The sequence below is a fragment of the Podarcis vaucheri genome (assembly GCF_965113315.1).
Source record: "Podarcis vaucheri genome assembly, chromosome: 12".
Classification (NCBI taxonomy): domain Eukaryota; kingdom Metazoa; phylum Chordata; class Lepidosauria; order Squamata; family Lacertidae; genus Podarcis; species Podarcis vaucheri.
In genome coordinates this window covers 22,499,436-22,515,399 of record NC_138750.1, presented here as the reverse complement: position 1 = coordinate 22,515,399, position 15,964 = coordinate 22,499,436, and the positions used below count along the sequence as shown (strand labels likewise).

The window sequence follows — 15,964 nt, the reverse complement described above, 5'->3', positions numbered from 1 at the left end:
TTAACATAACATTAATAGTGCAAAAAAATTCAAGGAGCATATTGCTGATAGTTGAATGACAAGAGAGTAGAATATGTGATGAAGGAGGAAAAGCTGATTGCAGAAAAGCTGATTGAATTGTTTGCATCTGTCTTTTAATGCCAGAAGACGTTGAGCAGTTCCCTAAACTAGCTTTCTCAGGAAGGGGGAGCCAAGTTAAGAGATGAAGTCTCAGACCTTATTAACAAATTAAAATGAACAAATCACTAGGTCCAGATGGCATCCCTCCAAGTGTTCTTACAGAATGCAAATGTGAAAGTGCTTATCTTTTAACAAAAAAACTGAGATCAGCCCCAATACATGAGGACCTATTTCCAAAAATAGGTATCTAGAGGTAATCTGGGAAACTGGCAAAAACATTATTAAATGTAGACTTACCAAGCATATAGAAGAACTTACCATATCAAAGAGCAAGTTTTGGTGAAACAGAACAGGTGTGGCTTTCAATAGCATTAGTCCTGTCCACTAGCCTTTTGGAGTTCTGTGACAGTGTCAACCAGGAAAAGGACAGATGTGGTCCAGTTAACACGTATAGGTTTGCACTGTAGATGAGCACTGAAATAACAGGCTTCAGATATCATTATATTCTGCTTTTGAGGTAAGGTTCTTGTAGGTCAGGGGCTGGGAACCTGTGGCCCTCCAGATGTTGCTGAACCCTAATTCTCACTATCCTGGTCATGCCGCTTAGGACTAATGGGAGTTCAACAACATCTGGAAGGCCACAGTTCCCCACCCACTGCTGTTAGTTATTCCTCCAGACAAATCCATCTGCACTTTGTGATTTCAATATTTCAGTTGCTCCAGGACTCACTCCCTCGCAATAATGTTGTAGCTTCTTGTCAAATAATTATCGTAGTCATATATTTAGATGAGAAGAAAATGTAAACATGTATTATTGTTATGAACAAATGTGTGAAAACTGGAGCATTGCTTATTTAGCTGAATTATGTCAAATGCTTTGTGTTGGATTGGATAGGTATGTTTGTTATCCCCCCTCCCCAATACCTACATACGACAGCTGGAGCCATTCAAAATGTTTGTACTTGGGAAGCGGAAAAAATTGCGATTAATGCAATCCTGTTTATTTGACTGATATTGTGTATATTTAATGAAACATTGTTGCCGTTTCTTGAACATTTTGAAAATAAGTAAGTCTAGGAAATATGAGAAGTAGAGAATAATAATAATTTCTAATATATTCCTTTAAATAAAATGACTATAGTGAGGGTAGTTGAGTGTAGGACCAGGTAGTGCCCTCCAGATGTTTTGTATTAGAACTTCTGTCGTATCTGATAATTGACCATGATGAAAATTGAAGTCTAAAATATCTGAAGAACCCTACTTCAGCTACCCTTGCAATGGAAAATGGAAACTAGAGGTTGTAGCCAATGAAACCCTATTTAGAGTAGACCCATTGAAATTTATGGGCCTAACTGAACCATTCCCATTAATTTCAGTGAGTCGAGAACTAGCATTAGGTAGAAATAGAGGAGGGTGGGCCAAAAGATCTGTGTAAAATATTTGTTAGCAATGTATTAAGTCCATGTATTTTAATTTCTTGCCATATACAGTCGTACCTTGGAAGTCGAACGGAATCTGTTCTGGAAGTCCGTTTGACTTCCAAAAGTTTGAAACCAAAGCACAGCTTCTGATTGGCTGCAGGAAGCTCCTGCAGCCAATCAGAAGCCGCGGAAGCCCCGTTGGATGTTCGGCTTCCAAAAATACCGTTTTTTTTGCCCTATGCGGCACACTTTTTCCCCTCCAAAAATGAAGAGGAAATCTGTGTGCGTCCTATGGGGCGAATACAGGCTTTCGCTGAAGCTTGGAGGGCGAGAGGGGTTGGAGCGCACCGACCCCTCTCGCTCTCCAGGCTTCAGGAAGCTATCTGCAAGCCTGGGGATAGCAGCCTGCTGCCCGGCGCGCGGGGCGCCCTGAAGCAGAGCGCGCCGGGCAGACATCGGCCAGCCCCACAAGCTCGGGGGACAGCGGGGACAGCGGGGAGGCGCAGCGCCGCCATCCCGCTGTTCCCCGACCTGGTTTGGTTTCCCCGACCTGGTTTTGGGGGGGAAATAAAGGGGGGGAATTCCTTTATTTCCCCCCCCAAAAAAAAACTAGGTGCATCCTATGGGACGGAGCGTCCTATGGGACGAAAAATACGGTAGTTCGCAAACCGGAACAGTCACTTCTGGGTTTGTGGCGTTCGGAAGCCAAAACGTTCAAGAACTAAGTTGTTCGAAAACCAAGGTACAGCTGTATATCTCTATCTATATTGATATATCTATCTTTGAATTACTCCAGACATGATAGCAGAGGTGTTGAATTTTATTCATCAAGAAATTTAAGAAATCTGCGTAGCTTGGGCATTAAGACCTTTTGGTAACCCTAGTCATAAAGACTTCACTTTGGATCCTTACGCACATCTGGTGGCCAAGCTGTTTGGCTGCTTTGTATTAACACCCTGGGCAAAGCAGTTAGGAAGAGTGAATCTGTGTTCTCCGTGCCCTCATGTCACACTTAAACAGCATTTCACTTCGAAAATAAACCTCCCACCCGCCCAAGTGTTGTGCGAGTAGTTTATGTTCGAAACTAAGAGGCCAGAATAGAGGAATCTAAGCAACAACCTGACAGCTAAGCAGCCTTGCAGGATCATGTTTCCACTGTTGTCGTAGTGTCTGGATTTGCCCTGGGTGAGAAACGGGCTTGTTGACTCTGCAGCATGGGAAAGCGCCTATCACCGATTGACTGCAGAGATGGCTTAGCCAGCCGTTCCCCGTCTCCAGCCATCCCAAGTGTTATGAAAAGAGTTTTTTTAAAAAATGTTTGGCTTGGCCCCTCTGCCACACAATAAATTGTTATCTGAAACAATAGAGAACAAAGGAGGGGGGGAAAGTCATAAATACATATCAGGAAATGCAAAGCCCCATTTTGGTGCGTGGAGCCGCAAGGGCATTGGGTTTCATTGACTCGAGTCTCTGTGGAAAGCAGTCTGCCCCACAGGAAGGCCCTGCATTCCTGTCCTTTCCGTGAACTTGCCTGAAAGGAATACAGGAGTTATTGGGTAATCAAGGCTTGTCAGCACCTTGGTTATGCAGCATGGTTCAATCCGATAATGTGAATGGAACCAGTAATAGCGCTGATGAAAAGCACGCTGGTTTGAAAAGGGCCTTGAATGATTTTTTTGTTCATTTTCTGTTTACATGTAATGTGTTATTGATGTCATTACCTTTAGAACACAGCTGCTTGTTTCATAGAAAAACTGGGAATTAGTCACTATTTTTTAAAAAAGAGAGAGGGAGAGGAAAGAGAGAGAGAGGGAGAGAGAGGGAATGAGAAGCGGGATGGGGCGGGGGTGGGAGAAAGAAAGAAAGAAAGAAAGAAAGAACGAAAGAAAGAAACCCTGTTACGTGAAGAAAATTGCATTCGAATGCCGCAACTGAAACATATTGATTTTCTGGCACAGACTTTTTAGATTAAAAATGCCAATGCTAAATCCTTTCATGACCTATGGTTCATATGAAGTTCACGTGTCATTTACTATTATTCTGGAAAAAAGCAGAATCTTTAATGAAAACATGGTTGGGAGCAAAGTCTTGACTTGCTAGCATTTGCATGCCATTGTCATAATGCAGGGCTGAGGGGCTGAACAAACTGCTGCTGCTGCGTCTCAAAATACTTTGTTTTAAAATGCAGCCCATTCGTCTTTTTTTTAATTGCTTGTGTGTCTTTCTTTTATTTCCCGCTTGATCTTTAGACCTCTTAATTTTTCTCACTTCATTCAGCTCTTGTTCATTGATTGCGTTAAACAGGGAGGAACACACTGCCCCCCTTTGCTTGCACCAAGCTGGTAACTCTTGATTGTATTTTATGTATAATTTTGATCTGTGGCACAGAAGAAGATCTCACATTTGTAGAGATGCTTGGTGTCATATTAGACGCTTTATCATTATTTTCGGCAATTTACATACCAGTTCGTTATTTCTTTTTAAAGCCCACTAGAATGTTTGGTGTGCACGTGTTTGAGAGCAAATTCTGTTTTTGTAAAAGCCTAGGAAAGCCAAGTGGATGTTTACTATCCTCAGGTGGTCCATATGTGTGTGTATGTGCACATAGGTCTTCAACTCTTATGAAAAGCGTTCTTTAGTCCTGAGGTATTCCAGTACGCATAAAGATCTCTGTACAAGCAAATACAGTGGTACATTGGTTCTCAAACCCTTGGTATTCAAACAACTTGGAACCCAAACACTGCAAACCCGGAAGTAAGTGTTCCGGTTTGCGAACTTTTTTCGGAAGCTGAACGTGCTCCGTTTTGAGTGCCACACTTTTGTTTTGAGTGTTACGCTAACGATTTGAGTGCCACACTTCCGTTTTGAGTGTTACACTGAGGTCTGTCTGTTTTTGCTATTTATTTTGTGTTTTTGTTTTTGCGGCTCTGTTTTTGCGGCTGTGTGGAACCCAGTTCAGTTACTGATTGATTGATTGATTGATTGTGTGACTGCAGTACCTGGTTTATTGCTTTCATTTTATGGATCAATGGGCTCGTTAGATAGTAAAATTCATGTTAAATTGCTGTTTTAGGGGTTGTTTTTAAAAGTCTGGAATGGATTAATCTATTTTGCATTACTTTTCTTGGTTTTGGAATGCTTTGGTTTTGGAATGGACTTCCGGAACAGATTAAGTTTGAGAACCAAGGTACCACTGTACGCATATATTCTATCTTCTATGATTAGGGGATCCCCTGCATGTGTGCATTGGGACCCTCATCTGCACACTCATTATGGAAGTTGGTCTTCAGTTAAAGCTTTAGTGGCTAAGATCAACTGCTTGCTTCATATTATGTCTCCAGGAGTGACCTGTATCAGATTTTGCTGTGTTATCATAGTCATATGCAGTGACTCTGAAATCAGTTATCAGTTGGTTATCCAAATGTCCATATTAGCCTAATTAACAGCGTATGTAATGCCATAGCTTCAGAACAGAGTAACACATCTGAAAACAGTAATGCTCAAGTATCTGAACTTTTGCTTATGCAAATAAAACATAAATTTGCCTTCTAGCTTTGGATTACTGCTATCAGAAAATTTTGTAAGTGTTTGGACCATTTTAGCTAAAAGATGGTGATATTCCTGATTTCCATGTTTCATATCTCTGGGTTTAAACTGGTTTCGGGTTTTGAACACCTGAGAGTCCTTTATTTTTATTTTTCTTAAAAAAAAGCCTTAAGTATAGGAGAATTTGTCTATTTCTAATATTTTTGCATATTTTTACCCAAGATTCTGTTCCATTTCCACATTAATCTGCATTAAAAAAAAATCTTTAACATGAATGTACTTAAATCTATTTTTCTCTAAAAATGGGCATTTAAATGTAGGTTTTGTCCCAGAGCACGTACTTTAAAGGGACATAGTTTGATACAACTGTCTAGAACTGTTATACCAAATATTTTCATGAGCAGTCAACTAGTTTGCAAGGGGTTATTATTTTGTTGTTGTTTCAACATTCTAAACATTTTTCCTCTTTTGACAGGGGTTTTATGAATGCTTTTGCCCTCCAGTCAAATATTGGTTTCTGGTTTTTGAGCATTCTTCCAGTGCTCACATTTCTGAAGTTAAGCCTAGGAATTCTATATTGATAAGACTGCAGCCTGGAGTCGATAAAATGAATGTGATGTCAAATATGCTACATTATCTTCCCAATATAAGTGGGTAATATGCCAATAAGGAAAGATAGGATGATGAGGCAATGCCTTTTTAAACAGAGAAAGGAAAATTTCTAGCATAATCCTTTCACTTTCTTTTAAGTTGGATCAATTTTCACTTTGCTCAGATTGCTAATTGCTCTTTAAACCAAATGGATGACGTTTTGCTCAATTACCATAAAATAAATATGGAGATCTTCCAAACTGAATTTAATTTGTTATTTTACCTTCACCCTGGCCCGATGCTGAAAAGTCACTGACAATGCTCCCATAGGATATAGGCCAGGGACAAGTAAAATGAGTCAGAAGGTCAAATAAATACTTGTAAATATGGATGGAGACTGTTTTCAGAAAGTCTCTGAAATATACTCAGAGTCGAGAGTGGATTTCATGCTCTTTATTCAGCTCATAGTGAATGAGGAGGAATAAAAGTCCCCTCAAAGTATCTGCTTTATATACATTATTTACACAATGGGCTGCACGTGATTGGCTGATTCCGGAATTCTCCTGTAGGCCAATCAGGTTGTGGATTCACTTCCATCTGGAGCCGGATTGGGTGGCTCCTGCAGACTAATCAGACTGCTGCATTGTTCTAGGACCAATCAGACTGCTGCATTCTGGATCCTATTGTTCTAGGACCAATCAGACTGCTGCATTTTGGATCCAATTCAACTCAGTACATAACAGTCTCTTACCCAGCTCACACGCTGTTTACTTCAACATTGTACGTTCTGTTGAAATGTAGACAGGAGAATTGATGTGGATGATACTCCTGAGTGATACTGACCAATGATCAATGGCCTGTGTCAGCTGTTTTCGTTGTTCAGAGATCTGACTCCTCCTTGCTTCCCACCCACCTGTTCTCTCTCTCCACGACAGAGAGACAGCATTTCATAGTAAGCAAATGTGCTATGAATATGGAAGCAGAGGGCGGGATTTAATACAGACCTCCCAAAACCTGGAACAGGCACTGGCCAATGGTTTTCAAAGTGTGAAACAGGCTTCCCTAAAGCACTGTGAGCAGTTGTTAGGACAGCCCAAGTTCCTTTCCAAGATTCAGGTTTTGATGCAGCTTGAATGTACTATTTGCATTATTTTAGATCAGGAGATAGGTGCAGACTACTGGTTTGCCGAGCCCAGCGTTGCTTACTCTGACTTGGCAGCAGCTATCCAGGATTTTCCCTTTCATCTGTTTCCAAAGGATTGAACCTGCTCCCCACTATGGAACCTTTATCCACTCCATTAACTATAGGCTATTGTTTTGACTGACAGCAATGAGACCAAGAATCTTATTCAGGCGTTGTTCTTCTCCTTAGTGGTTGCATAAACAAGGTTGCAAATCACTTGGGGAACCTCAGCTAGCACACCAGGTTCCCTTCATTTGCCCTTCAGTGCATGGAGGGTGGCAGGGCAGGGTGATGGGGATAATAACTATTATTATTATTATTATTATTATTATTATTATTATTATTATTATCATCATCATATGCCCCCTAACTGACTGGGTTGCCCCAGCCACTCTGGGCTGCTTCCAACAAATTAAAACACAGTAAGATATCAGACATTAAGAACTTCCTTATACAGGGCTGACTTCAGATGTCTTCTAAAGGTTATATAGTTACTCATCTCCTTGACATCTGATGGGAGGGCGTTCCACAGGGAGGGCGCCACCACCAAGAAGGCCCTCTGCCTGGTTCCCCGTAACCTCACTTCTCGCAGTGAGGGAACCTCCAGGAGGCCCTTGGAGCTGGACCTCAGTGTCCAGGCTGAACGTTGTGGGTGGAGACGCTCCTTCAGGTATGCAGGGCCAAAGCCGTTTAGGGCTCTAAAGGTGAGTACAAAGACTTTGAATTATGCTCGGAAACATACTGGGAACCAGGATAGATCCTTTAGGGCCAGTGTTATATTGTCCCAGTGGCCGCTCCCAGGATGCAGTGGAGTACTGTAGACCTAAATAGTGTATCCGTGCTCTCCCCATGCTTTTCTAATTGTGTGATGAAAAGAATGCATGAATAGATACAATGGTTAGTGAAATCTCCTGCAATTTGCCTCTTTTTAACATTATTGGCAGCCTTTTCATTTCAGTCCAGTCCATACATATCAAAGTTTCCCATTTTTGCTTTGCCTTTCTTACCATGGGAAAGTTCAAGCAGTTTTGTTTTTTTCAATTATTTTATCCATTTCAGAAGAGTGTGTGTGTGTGTGTGTGTGTGTGAGAGAGAGAGAGAGAGAGAGAGAGAGAGAAATATAGCAAATCCTTCTTAGGACACTTCTGTGAAATTGATAAATTGCAGATGTGTTGGTAGTAGAAGAGAATAAGCTAACTTCATAGGGATTAAAAATGATCTCAGTGTGGAAAGTAAGTCTAGATAAAACATTAGCAACACATCACTTGGTTGTGTTCCAATAGAAAATTTCTTCTGAAATGTTTGGGTTTAACACTAATTAGGAGTCCCTCCCCTTCTTTCCATCTAGCTGTGTTTAAGTCTAACTGTTGAGGATATTGGACACAGGAGAGATAAATATTACAAGTTTGTTTCCCTGTAAATCTCTGCTATGATTTCAAACTTTTGTACTGTATGATTTGACAAGGCAAGAGGAAGAAACTACATTCCTTTGGGAAGGAGCGTTTCTGCATTTTCAGCTAAACTAAAGCTTGCCTTTCTCACCTGGAAATGCGATTGAATTTGAATTGAGAGCAGCTGGTTCCAGGTCATGAGTCAGAGCAAACATGATCAGGAAGGACCTAGATTTGGAGAAAGTACCATCTGCTTAGAAGTTTGGATGGTGATTTGTTTATGTAGAAGAAATGGGTTCATGGTCAGAGTGCAGGGCAAGGTGTTCCACCACGCATGAGGGAATAAATTTCTACGGTTCACAACACAGGACAAAATACAGAAGCTCTTGTGGAGTCAAGAAGGGAGGGCAGAATTTTCACCATTTTAGCTCTCAGTTGGGCATTCTACACCCTTGTGAGCCCGGCACGGCTGGGGGAGGGCGGGATATAAATAAAATAAAAATTATTATTATTATTATTATTATTATTATGCAAATTGATTGAAACAAACAATGTAGTTTATTGTACAGAACTCACATATACATGTACAAAACTCACATATACGTACATTAGTAATGGATATGACCTCCACTATTTTTAAGCAGCATTTGAACATGGTTTGGCATGGAGTCTACTAGTTTCGAACAGTCCCTGTTGATTTTCGGATCCCTGTAACACACTTGAATCAGCGCCTGAATCAGCTTCTCCATAGTCGTACACTCTACAGCACAGAGGCGACTTTTACATTTAGCCCACAAATTCTCAATGGGATTTACATCTGGGGAATTCCCTGGCCAATCAAGTACCTGTATTTGCTGCTCTGTCATGAATTTCTTCACCACTTTAGACAGGGGGCTAGGTCCTGCTGCAATATCCCAGTACATGTAGTGTCAGGATACCTCTTTTCCAGCTCTGGAATAAACTCTCTTTCATAGAACCTCAGTATATTGTGGTGAGCGCATCATTCCTTCTATTGGCTGCAGGCTTCCGGCACCATAATGATCAATTGACTTTTCCTGTTTGTTTTGAGTACAGGATTACAAGTAAGATAGAAAACATGCTTTGTTTCAATTAATTTGCACAAGGGTGTAGATTTAGCCTGTGGTTTTCTTATCAGTGTATGTGTGTCAGAATGTGTTTTTTTTTTTAGGAAAGAAAAGGTGAAATGCGAACTAGGTACTGGTTTAAATATCCAGCAGAAATTTGGCAGGCATCCTTGCTTTTGACTTTCAGGCATCTCTTGGAAGACCTTTTTATGCTGAGGGGCTTTTGCAACTGTTTTAATAGCCAGCCACTTTTAGGATTATTAGCATTGTTTTTAATGGTGTTTTATAGTCATACACCATTCTGATATTTTATGATACGATGGTACAGAAATACTTTTATAAACAAACAAACTCTGAAGAAGAATTTGATCAACATCAGCAGGCGAAGATTGCATTTGGTAAGTTTTTCTTGAAAACCTGGCAATGGTGTGCAGTTTTTCTTTCAAGGACATCTCCATTATAACAAGTCAGTTTCTTGCACGGTGCTCCTCCAACTAACACCCAGTTGTTGTTGCTTTGTAAAAGCTTTTTTTTTATTAAATCATATTATAATGTATACAAAACAGAGCAAACAATTATAACAGATAAAAATTAAAAGATTTTTTTAAAAAAACCTATAAAACAGAAATGTAGAGTTAAAATAACAAAGTCCAAGTAAACACTCAACAATATCAGATTATTAAGTATAGTTGCAGACTTGCAAGGGTTGTAACGAAGGTTGTCTTGAAAAGGATGGTTCTGCTGTATAAAAGGTAAAGAACCCCTGGGCGGTTAAGTCCAGTCAAAGGCGACTATGGGCTCATCTTGCTTTCAGGCCGAGGGAGCTGGTTTTTGTCCACAGACAGCTTTCCAGGTCATGTGGCCAGCATGACTAAACCACTTCTGGGGCAAGGGAACATTGTGACGGAAACCAGAGCACACAGAAATGCTGTTTACCTTCCTGCCACAGCAGTACCTATTTATCTACTTGCACTGGTGTGCTTTCAAATTGCTAAGTTGGCAGGAGCTGGGACAGAGCAACAGGAGCTCACCCCATCACAGGGATTCCAACCACTGACCTTCTGATTGGCAAGCTCAGGGGCTCAGTGGTTTAGACCACAGCCCCACCCTCTGTATATGTCATAAAAGAATGCCAGATCATATCAAAAGTGTCTGGATGTTCTAGTTCTTCGCAGAATCTCAAAATGTGCATAATTTTATCCCTTATAACTATTTTCCAGTGTGTGGAACCAAGCGTCCAGTGTTAGATTTTGGGCTGTTTTCCATTGAGTTGCAATTACTGGTTGTGCTGCTAAGATCATTTATAGGACCAATTCTTTTGACAATATATTATCAGCATCATAAAAAATATCCAGTGACATTAATTTTGGACAAACTAGCACCCAGTTACATTCCATAGAGGTTGATAAAATTTCCTGGTGCCTGAACAGCCACGTGAAAAATCTCTCATAGCTAGGGGGGCCATTTGTCCTATTTTGTAGAGGATAGTTCACCAGTGAATGAGGTCATCTGTTTGAAGGGCTGTCCTGGCCAATCCTGGTTTAAAAATGAAGAACCAAAAGAAGAGGGATTAAGGGCTGGGAAGTTGATAGTCAACAGTGAGTAACATGAAAGCGACTGAGAGTCTTCTTCACCACAATGGTGAGATGTATTGTATTTCTACTCAAAGTAATTCTTTTAAAATTTGCAGCTAGGCATGTAAATTGGCATCTACACATTTTTGTGAATCAGTTCTCTGTTGCCCTTTTTGGGGGGTGATGCATAAACAGCAACCCTACTTGTAGCTGCAACAGAGAACATGGCAGCGAGAGGAAATGTTGTATCTTCTCTGCGGATAAGAAAACCTACCTAATTTGTATTTAAGGTCTTGAGGGAAATGATCTAATAAACTTAACCTATCAGTTGCAGTTGCTATTTGAAGACTCATCAAGAGCAAGAGGATTGATAGTAATGAAAAGTGGTACTTCCTGTGTCTCCAAAAAGGAAATGAGCAATTCTGGCAATTGCCAGTCAGCCCTAAGCCTAATATCCGTGACTTGCAAAATAATGAGACTTGTAGGGAGAGAAGAATAGGCTAATGGCCCCATAACTTATGTTCAGCGTGGCTTTGCAGCAAACAAATCACGCTAGATAAACTTGATTGTTTGGATTATCTAATTAGTGGTGAAGGACAAAATGGTGGAAATACTGCATCTGGACTGTTAAGAAACCATTTGTGATAGCGGTTCGTAAGGAGAGGAAACATAAACAAAAGAGGATGGTCTTTTAAGGGTAGGCAAGTAAGGTTTGTGCTGTTTAATTTATTTGATGCTTTAAAAGTGAAAGACCTATGATGCTGGGTGGAGATTTCTATCCATATTTCACAGATCAGTTGGTTTGTGTCCAAGATAGGACCACAATAATATAGATCTCTGACAAATCGACTGATCAGGGCTTACAAAAGCAAGTACTGTTTTCATCTGCATTCACTCAGCAGCTGGTTCCATTGTCCCGACATTTCCCTAACTGTTCATTTCTGCATTATATTTAACCATTCACATGATGTAAAATTCACTTCCAAGAATATAGCTCAAGTTTCGCATGCATTTATGTGTTACTTGCAGACAGAATATTTTCCTGGGAGCAAATAACATGGAAATGAGCACTAAAGTTGGCGCATATTCTGCTATTTTTCTGGGAGTGGCTTTTACATTATGTGAAAGCTCAAATATAATGTAGAAATTAACAGTTAGGGATACATCTGGGGGAACTGTTTTGTGGATTCAGCCTTAGATGATAAAGAATTGCCAAAACCTTCCACTTTCATTACTAGTATTGTTCCACTAGTCAAGTAGTGATGCCCACCAATTTGTATAGCTTTAAAAGAGGATTAGAAAAATTCATGGAGGATAAAGTTGCATACCGTCCAACGTTTCTATGATGAAAATAGGGCTGTCCTATTTGATGATGATGCGGGAGGCAGTGGAAGACAGGAGTGCCTGGTGTGCTCTGGCCCATGGGGTCACGAAGAGTTGGATACAACTAAACAACAACAATTTGATGATGATGATGATGATGATACCCCACCCATCTGACTGGGTTGCCCCATCCACTCTGGATGGCTTCCAACATATATAAAAACACAATAAAACATTACATATTGAAAAACTTCCCTATACAGAGCTGCTTTCAGAGGTCTTCCAAAGGTTGTGTTACTGATCTCCTTGGCTTGGCCAATGAAAATAGGGATGTCCTAAGGAAAAGCGGGACATTCCAGGATCAAATCAGAAACCAGGACGGCTTCTGTAAATCTGAAACTGTTCCTGGAAAACGGGAACACTTAGAAGGTCTGAAACTGCCATTGGCTCCTCGCCATCTTGGCTACATTCTGCCTCCACTGTCAGAGGCATGCTGTCTCTGATTATCAGTTGCTGGGAGCTGCAGGTAGGAAGAGTGCTGTTGTACTTGAGGGTCAGCTTGCAAACTTCCTGCAGACATCTGGTTGGCCTCTGGGAGTGGATGCTGTTCTCGATGGGCCTTTGGCTTGATCCTGCAGGCTCATCTTAATAATGTCAGAACCAATATAAAATCATTGCTTAGCCCTATCTCGTGTGCCACCTTGCTTCTGTTCTTAGCACAGGTGACCTAGTCTCAAAACAATTTGACGGGCAATTTTAGGTTCCCACTTAACCTAAGCATTCCTGCTTGTGGCTTTCAGCGCTAAGCAAGCGTCATAGAAATGAGAATACAACAATTGCCTTTGGCTGTTCCATGTGCATGGCAAGCAATTCTAGCTTTCAATTGATGTTCTAGGCCCTCTGTCGTGTATAACTGCTTGCCTGCTGTCCCTCATATTAAATGTATCTACTCATGTGGTTGTGTGGTGTGAAGGTATGTGTTGCCTTCAAAGCTCACTGAAATGACCAACCCAGTTTCTTTAATTATACACAAGTCTACGTAACTCAGTTGTACTAAGGGAGTCATCCATGAGTTTTTGTCTTTGTGCAAGGATCCACAGTTCCAGACTTTGGCGTTGACTAAAAAAAAATCATTGGCTTAAGCCTGTTGTGTTGCTTTGTCTGATGTGACATTTATATGGTATTGTGGTTCACCAGGACACAGGCTATAAGATGTAATTGGAATAAGAATCAGTTGGCACTCACTGATGACTTATTTCTGCATTGGTGGTATACCAGGCTCACACAGAGTGGCATAAAGTATGTGTTTTTTATGGGCACACTTTACAATACATTTATCGCAAAGTTTGCTGTTGACTACAAGATCTTCCTTTTACAAATATCATGTACACCGCAAACTGAATCAAGACCCTGGTGTGGTGGTTAAGGATGCTGTAATTTGTAGTCCTTGCTGTGGTCTCAGTTCTGTTCATGGCAGGGTGTGACTACTATTTGCATAAGAGGAAAGCTCTTCTGGGCTTTTCAGCAATACAAATTTGAGGGGCAGACTCCCTTTCCAGATCAAAACTATTGCAAGGAGCAAAGGGTTAACTCCCTTGTCCGCCACGTATCAGGGTCCCAATTCGGGGCCACCACCAAACTGGTTACTGGTGGAAAGAGAAATCCTGTACTTAAAGGCAAACCGTGAGATGAACTTAATGTGTTATTTTGGCCCCATGGAGCACTTTGGGAATGATATTTTGAAACACCAAGAAGTTGAGATAAGAGGAAATTATGTTCTTCCTTTCTGTCTGTTCCCTTCACTCATCAGCTTCCTGTTTTCTGAATGCAGAGGTACTGGATCATGGCCAAAAGGTGCAATCCGGCTCCATTAAAGCCAGCTGGGACTTTGCCACCAAGCACATGGATTTTAAAAAATGGTTAAAAATAAAAGGTAAGCTGCTAGGAAGAGCAAATGTGCAGCTTGAAGAAACTAGAGCTTCTGTAAGATAACCAGTGTATATACAAAGCAGAAGGAAATAGTAAATCCAGAGCAGAAGGGGTATTTGGTGGTTGTTCTTCAAAGATGTTTTTAACCACAGTTTCCTTTTTATTTATTTCCTATTTTATTTCATTTATGTCTACATACATTAAATAGCTCTTGCAAAATCTAAGTGAATAATTTAGATATATTTTATGCAAATTTCCTAGGAATTGCACAGCTTCTCTGCTGCTTGTTTATTGGATTCAGATTATAACACATTTTGAATTTCATTTTAAAATTCACCACTGTCCATTCTGCCAGTGCAATTTTAGGTTAACTATATTTTATCTGCAGTTGCTATATTTGGTTCTCGAGTTATTATTGCAGTTCCTTGGGGTATATTTAAATCCACCTTATTGTAATAGATTATGGAATAGAGTGTCTAATATGTCTAATGTAGAATAAATGACTATAATGATTTATGATGCAGCACTTCACTTTTATTGAACATAAGGATCATTGTACTAAAATGGATGGTGTATTGCTGCTTTAGCATAAAATACTGAATAACATATTCAAGAAAATGAATGGATTGGCCAGTTCATAATACTCTGCCCCTTCAGCTGAGAGGTCTTTAATAAGCAAGAGTGTCATTACACTTGAAAATGTATGTGTCGGTGATTCATAATCTAGAACAATGACAGTGATCGGCTGAAGCACATATTAAAGTCTGGGCTTAAAAGGAAATGCACTGTGCTTTGATCTCTGCGCAATGGCTGCTTTTGTTCCGCTTTACAATTTTGCGTCAGTAGCTGTAGCAGGAATAAGTATGTTGGAATTTGGAAATATATACGTATCTTTAGATTGTCTCTTGGTGATAAGGCTTTTGAAGATGGAGAGCATTTTTCTTTCTGCTAACACTTTGCATATGATGATACTGAAGTGCGTTCTCCTTACAGACTTTCATTACCCCTGTACATGCACCTTTGATGGAAACGTATTTGCACCTCATTTTTAAATCACTGGAAGCTCTGTCAGAGCACATTCTTGCTCCTGTTCATTTCCAGGCTTAGCTTCTGGAGATTGTTGAGAGGTGCAGAGTAATTTTTTTTTGGTCTTTTTGTTTACAAATGGATTCTTTGTTTACTTATTTAAAAGGCTGGCATTTTGCATTACAGTGGTACCTCGGGTTAAGTACTTAATTCGTTCCGGAGGTCCATACTTAACCTGAAACTGTTCTTAACCTGAAGCACCACTTTAGCTAATGGGGCCTCCTGCTGCTGCCACGCCACCGGAGCACAATTTCTCTTCTCATCCTGAAGCAAAGTTCTTAACCTGAAGCACTATTTCTGGGTTAGTGGAGTCTGTAACCTGAAGCGTATGTAACCTGAAGCATATGTAACCCGAGGTACCACTGTATATCCCACTTGGGGGCTCTCAAAGTGGCTTACGAAAGTTGGAATGCACCATGCAGTGTTGGATTTACATGTAAGCTAAGCAAGCTACAGCTTTGGGGGCTTCTCTTGGGGGCCCCAAAAAAATTTAAAGGGGAAAAAACGTTTAAAACACACACACACATTATTTCAACACATTTTATCACAAATTTTACTTACTTTTAAGTTTTACTCTAAAATACACATTTTTAGCATGCATTTTTGTTTGAAATACAAATCGTGGTGCATTTCCGTGCCAAGAATTGTACAGTGGACACTCCCGCACGGATCACGTTCGCAATCCTCAGCGCTGTGTCTGCGCACGCGCGGGTCA

The 15,964-nt window shown here is 40.5% G+C and overlaps 1 protein-coding gene across 4 annotated transcripts in view; it reads left to right on the top strand.

The window, feature by feature from the left end:
- The window catches only part of RARB (retinoic acid receptor beta), a 343,954-nt gene that overhangs the window by 186,657 nt on the left and 141,333 nt on the right, over window positions 1–15,964 (top strand). For 3 of the 4 annotated variants that reach the window (XM_082193494.1, XM_082193493.1, XM_082193495.1), the window contains one exon: window positions 14,045–14,167. The exons of the other annotated variant lie outside the window; for it this stretch is intronic. In XM_082193494.1, the coding sequence (XP_082049620.1) occupies window positions 14,045–14,167 (123 nt within the window). The remainder of the gene's footprint in view (window positions 1–14,044; window positions 14,168–15,964) is intronic. 4 annotated transcript variants of the gene reach the window in all.